This window comes from Trichosurus vulpecula, chromosome 4 (genome assembly GCF_011100635.1).
Source record: "Trichosurus vulpecula isolate mTriVul1 chromosome 4, mTriVul1.pri, whole genome shotgun sequence".
Taxonomy (NCBI): Eukaryota; Metazoa; Chordata; class Mammalia; order Diprotodontia; family Phalangeridae; genus Trichosurus; species Trichosurus vulpecula.
The window spans coordinates 183,133,513-183,143,037 of record NC_050576.1 but is presented as its reverse complement, the minus strand read 5'-3'; the positions used below and the strand labels follow the sequence as shown (position 1 = coordinate 183,143,037).

Genomic DNA, 9,525 nt, shown 5'->3' with positions numbered 1-9,525 from the left:
GAAAGGACCTTAGAGATAATTTAATCCAACTATCATTTTACAGATGAGGAAACTGAGACCCAGAGAGATGGATTCACTTGCCCAAGTACAGACATGGCAGAGTGACTGGCCAGGAGAGTTTCAAATGTTTCAGGGTACATGGAGTTTAGGCAATGGGACCATTTCACTCTGGCCCATCTAACTATAAATGGCACAAAATTTTTTAAGCTTTCTCATTTCTGGGTAACCATTCTTACCTCATGAGTCATCACCACCACTCTAGGATTGGAAAATGGAAGAGCCAGAGTGGGAGGACTTGACACCGCCAGAGTGGGAGGACTTGACACCTCCAGAGCCGCCTCCAGAGCCACCTCCAGAGCCTCTGCTTCCGCTGCCACCATCACCACCATATCCACCTCCGCTTCCTCCACTGCTGCCACCTTTACTTCCACTTCCGCTTCCTCCGCCCGTACCGCTGCCACCTTTTCTACACTGCCACTTCGCCGCCATGATCCGCCTCACTTAGTTCCTCACCATCCACTGCCAATGCACCACCTAGCTCCCTACACGTCACACCATATCCGCCTCCACTTCCACTGGTTCCACTTCCGCTTCCACCACCAATACCCGCTGCCACTGTCACCACCATATCCTCCGCCATATCCACCTCCACTTCCACTGGTTCCACTTCCGCTTCCTCCTCCATACCCGCTGCCTCTACCTCTACCTCCACTTCTCTTTCCTCCGTATCCAGAACCACTGTAAAGAAAAAGAAAAAACGCTGGTGTGTTTATGAGTGAGGCCTTCCTGTAGGAGAGAGCTGGAGCAATCCATGACATAGTACATGAACCCCAATGACTCTCCCTACTTACAAGTTTCTTGGTTTTAGCATCATAGGAACTAAGGCTGAAGCCTAGTCAATGGCCAATTCTTCCCATATGGATGGAAAGGAGTCGAAAACTGGGACCAGTTAGATGAGACCAGATGGAGAGGAGTCACACTAGGATCTCTTAAGTTCTCTCTCTTCTAATGCTAAAGGCCATGAAATCTTTCAAACTATGTGTTCTCCTCTCCCAGGCTTATGTCTCTTCCTCCCCAGGGATCCCTTCTGACCAGGAACAGACTTGCCCAGGGGACAATGAGCCTTGAAAGACAGGAGCAAACCCCCAACATTACGCTCTTTCCAGCGACCTGGCATTCTGAGGGTCTTCCTATCTTAAGGATGGTAAGGGAAGGGGGAGTAAAAAAATGGAAATAGTTCCAATCTACATACACATCTTGCTGTCCTTCCTCCAGCAGGTCACGGTAGGTAGCAATTTCCTGCTGTAGTCGCGTCTTAACATCCAGCAGGTTGCTGTACTCCTGATTCTGACATTCTATCTCTGCTCGGACTTCACTCAGCTGCGTTTCCAAGTCACTGATCTGGGCCTGGATCTGGGCCAGCTGGCTACAATACTGCCCCTTCAGATCCTCCAGATTCTTCTCCAGAGCATTTTTCTAGAAAGTGGAAAGGGTAGGAGGGTAGGTTGGGAGGGTGGAGGGATCAGTGGGAGGTCAGGGCAGTGTCCATTGGGGTCTCAGGACAAGAAGCTGAGCTGAAGGCACCATTTGTGGCTGGCTTGAGGATGAATGTGCTTAGCCACCTCCTCTGATATCTAGGGATTGCTCATCCCTCCTTCCCAACTTCCCCCAGGGACTGGGGTCCAAACCACCTACCATGCTGAGTTGGGATTGTAACTCTATCTCCAGGCTCTGGAAGTTGTGTCGGGTTTCAGTTAACTCCTTGTTGCTGGTCTCTATCTGTTGGCTGCTAGTTGTCACTTCTTGGTTTATTTGAGTCATCTGTAAAACCCAAAGTTTAATGGAGACTAGACTTGCCAGTCACTGATTTCAGGCCCAGGGTTGTGCCAAGGGCTAGAGTACCCACCAGACTGGGAAACACTGAAGGGAGGATCTTTTCTGAGCTCTAGGTTGCCTGATTAAAATATTTGAAATGCTATAGGGAGGAAAGATGTTTTAGCATGGTGAGGGAGAACTAGCCGTCCTTGCAGTCAAGATCTGGGTGCAAGTCTCTCCTCTGATACATATGCCTGGCTGCAAGTCACTTAGCATCTTGGTGTCCCAGGAAGGTATTAAGGCAATAATAACAACAGTAATAATTTATATGAGGTCCTAAAAGTCTTAGTGCAGTTTTAAATTAATAAAGCTTAAGACTGCACTAAACCCTGTAGAGCACTTTCTTTCCAAAACACTTTCTGTAATTTATCTCATTTGATTCTCAAAATAACCCTATGAGCCACAGTTATCATTACCCCCATTTTGCAAATGAGGATAATACTATGTATTATCCCTATTTTACAAACTGAGGCTGAGAGAGTTTAAATGATTAAGCATCAAGTGTTAATTAAGCCAATAAGCATCAGAAGCAAGATACAAACTCAGGTGTTTCTGATTCCAAGCCATGCTTGCTCTATGTAAGTTACTGACTGTAATTTACTAAGGAGCTGCCTGTCTTCTTGGTGGAGAGAGTTTCCATACAGGGGAATCCTTACACCATTGAAATCAGAGATTAGGAACCCCTCACCAAATAGCCCCTGGAGTATGGCCTAAATGTGGAGGGAGAGAGGGGTAGACCTTAGTTTCCCTAGGGCTCAGGAGTCCTGTCCGGCTCCAGCCTCAAGGAATGCCCAAGCACAATCCTGCCCAGGCTTCTCAGCCTAGGCTTAGCATTCTCCCATCATGGATCATTCACCTGGGTCTCATACCGATCCTCAATATCCTTGCGGTTCTTGGAAACAAGCTGCTCATAGCGTTCACGCATATCATTCAGGACCTGGGTCAGATCCACACCAGGAGCAGCATTCATCTCCACACTGACATCACCACTGTTCTGCCCAGTTAATCCGTTCATCTCCTGCCAGAAAAGAAGAACAGTCAGGGGGCAGGCTGGGTGGTTTTTAAAGGACAGAGAGACACTAATCCCCTTTCTTGCTCCTTTAATTCTCCCCATTCTGCAGCCCTGCAAACAGGGAAGACCATAGAACTGGAAAGCCAATGTTCAGCAATGCTAGCTAGGGCAGATCTCAGGATGCTGGGCTGAGGGGTCACCTTCTCCACCCACCTTATCCAAAAGCTCTACCTGGGAGGAGAAAAAGACTGAAATCTCCTGGTCCTGAGACCGTGGAGGCCTTCCTGGGTCAGCCTCCACATACTCCTCCTCTTTCTCCTTCCCAGTTAATCCTGTTAGCTCAGCTTGCTATGTTGCTCTGAGCCAGAGAGCCTACCTCTTCATGGTTTTTCCTGAGAGATTGCATCTCATCCTGGAGAGTCTCATATTGCATCTCAAAGTCAGCCTTTTGCAAGGTCAGATCATCTAGTACAGAGCGCAGCCCGTTGCAATCTGCTTCCACTCCTTGTCTTAGGTTCTGCTCCATCTCATACCTACAGCACAGGTGGGGAAGATGGACAAAATGGGGTTCAGGTAGATTACAGCTGGATAAGAAGGAGAGAGAGGTCTCACTCCAAAGATCAGGAGACACCATGGAAAGAGGATACTGCCTCCTTTCTGATGGCCTTCCGCTTCCAGAATCATCTCTGATTTTTAACCTTTAAAGAAAAGCCCCAGAAGAAGAAAATAAAGATCATGGTGGGAGGCACATAAGGGCAAGGAAGAGGGAGGAGAAGGAAGAAGAAGAGGAGGAAGAGGAAGAAGAGGAAGAGGAGCTAGTATTTACATAGTCCTTTAAGTTTTGCAAAGCACTTTATATATGCTATCTCATTTGAGCCTCACAACACCCCTGGGAGGTAGGTGTTACTATTATCCCTATTTTACAGATGAGAAAACTAAGGCTAAAATCAGTTAAATGACTTGTCACATAGCTAGTACGTGAGATAGGATTTGAGCTCAGGTCTTCTTGACTCCAAATCCAACACTCTGTCCACTACCCCATCTAGTTCCCTGATTGCAGAGAGAGGTAAACAAAAATCTCACTTCATCCTGAAGTCATCAAGTGTCATGCGGACGTTGTCAAGATCCAGGATGGTTTTGTTGTTGTCTAAAGTCTCATTGAGAATCTGAGAAAAAGAGAGGGAAAAATGTTAAGGGTCCTCCTTTCCTCCCCTCCCCCAATATATCCCATTGCTAGGAGGGAAATGGGACCTTAGCAGAACCGTAGACCAGGGGTCAAAAGAGTCCAACAGCCCAGGCTCTTTCTACTGCCTTCACAGGAAAAGCTCAGAATAATCAATGCCAGGATCCCTCCTATCTAATCCTGCTCTAGTGTTGCCCCTCAACATTAAGAGAGCCAGTGCATGGGTCTGGATCTGCTAACCCAACAAAGAAGAGAAAGATCCCTTTAAGAGCCAGAGAGGGTCGTAGGAGGGAGATGGTGGCAAAGTGTCCCTTGCCAGGAGGTTACAAACAAGAATGGAACAGTGAGACAGAAATGTGCATGGGATACTTTCATACTCAGCATGTAAACTATAGATCCCAATTCTGCTTTGAAGTACAGCCCCTCCTTGGATCACACCTATAAATCCACCAAATTCCTCAGACTGGGCTTCTCTGTTCTGTTACATGAAGTGGGGAGAGGTGGGATAGAAGGATAGCCTCTGGTTTGTTTCTGATAAAATTCCTGGCAATGGTAAATATGGTCATTGTCTAAGCCGTGGAGTCCAATCTCCCATCTTCTCCTATCTGGGCCAGGTATAGAGGTGATGCTAGAGCCAGACACGGAGCTCAGCATAGCTCTAGACCTGGAAGGGAGTTGAACACCTAATGGTCCAGCACCCTTGTCATATATAAAGAAATTGTAGCCCAGGGACACATGACACTTCCCTTCCCACTTCTGCACTTTGCATTTACTCTTTCTCATATTTGGAATGTATTCCCTTACCTCTACCTGATTTTTTTCCTTCAGAACTCCATTCAAGCATCATCTTCAACACAAAGCTTTTCCTGCTATTCTGAGCTACTATGCCAGTGCCCTTCACCCCCAAAATTTCCCTTTTAACTTTGTAATATATTTTGCATGAATTTAAATACATCTTCTCCAATAGAATGCAAACTCCTTGAGGGCAAGAGACAGTTCTCTTCTTGTCTTTGTATCTCTAGTACCTAACAAAGTACAACAAATAGGCTGAGTAAATGCTTGTTGATTGATTAGTAAGCAAGAGACACTCTCTATGAAGGCCCCTGAAAAATTCTACCTTTTCTCTATACTTTCTGGAAGGATGATGCTCACTTGGTCCTTTGCCCTTCTAGTGACCAACATCCCAGAGAACTACTATGGCAGCCACCGTTTTGGGCCTCCAACTCTAGAGTTATTAGTCTTCTTCTTACTTCAAAGTGAGACATGTGAGTGCAGAAAGAGAGACAGACAGACAGACAGACAGACAGAGACAGAGACAAAGAGACAGAGAGAGAGGAGACATCATCTCCCACTTACCTGGTCCTTGAGGTCATTGATGAGTTTATAGTAGTGAGAATAGTTCTTTTTGACTGATTGTGGACCATGGGTGTCATACCAATTCCGAATCTTTCCCTCCAGGTCACCATTGCTTTCCTCCAGGGAACGTACCTTGTTCAGGTAGGAAGCCAGTCGGTCGTTGAGGTTTTGCATAGTAACCTTCTCTCCACCATTCAAGAGGCCATCACCTTCTCCTGCGCTACCACCATAGCCCCCCATGCCACCTCCAAAGCTCCCCATGCTACTGCTCCCCATGCCACCTCCATAGCCCCCTATGCCACCACCAAAACCCCCATAAGAGCCACTGCTAAAGCCCCCAGATCCACCACCATAGCCCTTGGAAACACCATAGCCACTACTTGAGTAACTTCCATAGCTGGAGCCCCCTATACCACCACCGCCATAGGCACCCCCAAAACTGGAGCTGCTTCCACTGCGCATGCCACAGTATCCCCCACTGCCACCACCACCACCACCACCATAACTGCTGCCTGAAGAAAATCTTCCTCCTCCTCCTATCCCAGAGGATCCAAATCGGCTTGAAGAGACCCGCGTGCTGCAGCTTCCCCCTCCAGAACCTCTCAGGCTTCCTCCTCCGCCACCACTGCTGCGGGTCCTAAAGGAGTGGGATGAACTTTGTCTACAACTCATGATGCTGCCCCTAAGCTTGTCAAGTGCTCTTGGAGCTGCTTCCAGAATGGAAGATACAAAGCTGCGGTCCCCCTGGCTTCTTATACCACTAGCAGTGGGTGGCACCAGCAGGGTGTTTCCCCTTCCCAAGTCAGCCTCCCTGTCCCTGCCAAAAACACTCAAGCACAGAAAAAGAAGTTTGGGATCTGGGAGCCAGCCGGAGCCCCAGGCACAGCGTCCTGTGTCAGCCCAGGCCCCCGGCTTAACCTACTCTATTCCATTGTGTGGGGTAAGCTGACAGATAGGCTGTCAGGGGCACCATAAATCATATCTGCTGCCAAGGAAAGATGGGGGGATGGGGAGGGAGGAAAGGAGAGGTGACCTAAATTCCAGGACTCCCCTTCACCCTGGTCCTGGAACACAGTGCCCTTGAGATTCATGGTCTTGGCTAAGAATTCCTATGGCCCTAATACCGTCTCCCTGGGCTCATCACCCGGTTGCCATGCCAATTGCCCTTTGAAACAGATACTTACCCTCATCTTCCCACCTTAAGTTATTCTCTGTAGACTATACACTAAATGAAGCGTGAAGAGAATTTTCACAGTACCTTATGTAGAAGGAAGGAAGAAAGGAAGGAAGGAAGGAAGGAAGGAAGGAAGGAAGGAAGGAAGGAAGGAAGGAAGGAAGGAAGGAAGGAAGGAAGGAAGGAAGGAAGGAAGGAAGGAGGGAAGGAGGAAAGGAGGGAAGAAAGGAAGGAAGGTAGGTCCTTAACCTGAGGAAGTTTTCAATATGATGGGGGAAACATTGTCTCTGCCCTCAGAGAATTCTGAAGTCTAATGAGGGTGACACAATTGCAACCTTCAGGGAAGTTCCAGTGTGATGAAGAAAACTTGGGTCCTTGCCTTGAGGAGCTCTCAGTCTACTGGGGCAGACTTTCCTTTTTCTCAGCTATTTCCTAATGTGATTATGGAAACACAGCTCCTGCCCTTGGAGAAATATCAAACCAACAGGGGAGAAACTGTGGTCATCCAGGGAGAGCTCCAGTCCTTGCTACCTCCTGTCCTTGCCCCTCAGGGAGTTCCCGATTCACCAGGAGAGACACAGTCTTTGTCCTTGAAGAGATTCTGGTTTGATGGTGAAATACAGTTATCCGTTCTACATTGAGACTTTCCCCATCCCAGTTTCAATATATCACAGGTCAGTATAAAAAATTAAATAGGAATTTTTTTGGAGTTTTGCAGAAGCCTCAGATGCCGTGCCAAGAACAGCAGATGACACAGAAAAGGTCAAGAAACTCAGAAATGCATAATATTATACATAATATATGTATAGTATTGTATAATACCAACCCAAATTGGTATAATTCCAACCCATTATTGCATAATACCAACCCAAATTTTACAATATGGTTCCATAAACACTGTAAAAAATGTAAAGACAAAGAAAAAATCCAGACTTCTCTGGCACAAAGGGAGGACCAAAAAATTTTACATGGAATTTCCAGATCTCGTGGGTGACCATGCCCCTCACCCCCATGATGTAGAAGCAATAACTGTAGACAGACTAGGGCATTTTATTTTTTTTGAGTCACCCAACCATATCTAATCAGTTTCCAAGTCCTGTCACTTCTGCCTTTGTAACATCACTCCTATACACCCCCACCTCTCCTCTGACACTGCTACCACCCTAGCGTGGCCTCTTATCGTCTCACTCCTAGATTATCGCAATAACCTTTTGGTTGGCTTTCCTGCCACGAGTCTCTCCCCACTCCAGTCCATCCTCCACTCAGCTGCCAAAGTGGGCTTCCTAAAGCACAGCATTGACCATCACTTGGCTAGTCAATAAACTCCAGTGACTCCCTATTTCCTCCAGAATCAATTAAATATAAAGCCTTCTCTTTGGTTTTTAAAGCCCTCCATAACCTCACCCCTTCCTACCTCTCTAGTCTTCTTGCATCCTTCCACATACCCTAAACTGTGAACCTGGGATAGTGGGAAAGCGGTAATATCCTCAATGGAATTAAGGAAGAAGGGATAGTGTAGGAAAAGAGATGAGTTTCGTTTCAGACATAGTGAGTTTCAAAGACCTGTGGGACAATGGAGATGTCCAGAAGTTAGAGACATGAGATTAATAATAATGTCTAACATTTATATAGTGCCTACTAAGTGCCAGGCATTGTGCTAAGTATCTTACAAGTATTATCTCATTTGATCCTTACAACAACCTTGGGAAGTGGGTGCCATTATTCTGCCCATTTTACAGACAAAGAAGGGGCAGTTAGGTGGCACAGTGGATAGAGCACCAGGCCTGGAGTCAGGAAGATCTGAGTTCAAATTCAGGCTCAGATACTTCCTAGCTGGGTGACTCTAGGCAAGTTACTTAACTAACCCTCAGTTTCCTGATCTATAAAATGAGTTGAAGAAGGAAACGGCAAACCACTCCAGTATCTTTGCCAAAAAAACCTGAATGGGGTCACAAAAAGTTGGATGTGACTGAAACAAGTGAAAAACAACAACACAGACAAGGAAACCAAGGCAGAAGCTAAATGATTTGTCCAGGATCACAGTGGTCCATATTCTGTGCTGCCCAGCTGCCTTGGATTAGAGACCAGGAAAGAGGTGAGGACCAGATTGGTAAATTAAGGAGTCATCTGCATAGAGATGTCCGAGGGAACTGAGAGGCTCACTCAGAGAGAACCTGTAAAGAGAGAAGAGTGACAGGAAAACCCCAGGAGGAGAGAGAGAATTTATCCAGCTTCCCTTTATAGATGTTAAATTTTACTAAGGCTAACATTCTATATTAATCCTTGCCCTCTCACAGCATTGTTGGGGGTTGTTGTTGAGACATTTCAGGCATATCAGACTCTTTGTCATCCCATTTGGGGTTCTCTTGGCATTTCCTTCTCCAGTTCATTTGGACATATGGGGAAACTGAGGCAAATGGGGTTAAGTGACTTGCCCAAGGTCACACAGCTAGTGTCTAAGGCCAGATTTTAATTCGTGAAGATGGGTCTTCTGGATTCCGGGCCAGTGCTCTACCCACTGAGCCACTCAGCTGCCCATTGTTGTGGGAAGCTCTGCCTAGAGTAATGTAGCACTTGATTTGGAAGCAGAATCTGGGTTTGAATCCTGGCTTGGCCAAGAACTCCCTGTATGACCTTAAACAAGGCAGTTTCTCTCCCAGTGCATTAATTTCATCATCTGCAAAATAATATGAGAATTTATATGATATTTTAAAGGTTTGTAAAGTGCTTTACAATATAATCTCTTTTGATCCTCACAATCACCCTGGGAAGTAGGTGCTATTATCTCCATTTTACAACTGAGGCAGACAGATCATAAGTGACTTGTCTAGGGTCACACAGCTTGTAAGTGTCTGAAACTGGATTCGAACTCAGGTCTTCCTGACTCTGAGTCCAACACTCTCTCACTGTGGCCCTTGGTTGCCT

At 46.5% G+C, this 9,525-nt stretch overlaps 1 protein-coding gene across 1 annotated transcript; it reads right to left on the bottom strand.

Annotated features, from left to right (window-relative positions):
* Positions 1 to 258: 258 nt before the first annotated feature.
* KRT9 (keratin 9) lies at positions 259 to 6,098 on the bottom strand. The gene is given in 9 exon segments (XM_036755614.1): positions 259 to 477; positions 554 to 608; positions 610 to 738; positions 1,253 to 1,476; positions 1,696 to 1,821; positions 2,732 to 2,893; positions 3,264 to 3,420; positions 3,971 to 4,053; positions 5,427 to 6,098. Coding segments are annotated over 9 exon segments (1,827 nt in total).
* Between the last annotated feature and the right edge of the window lie 3,427 nt (positions 6,099 to 9,525).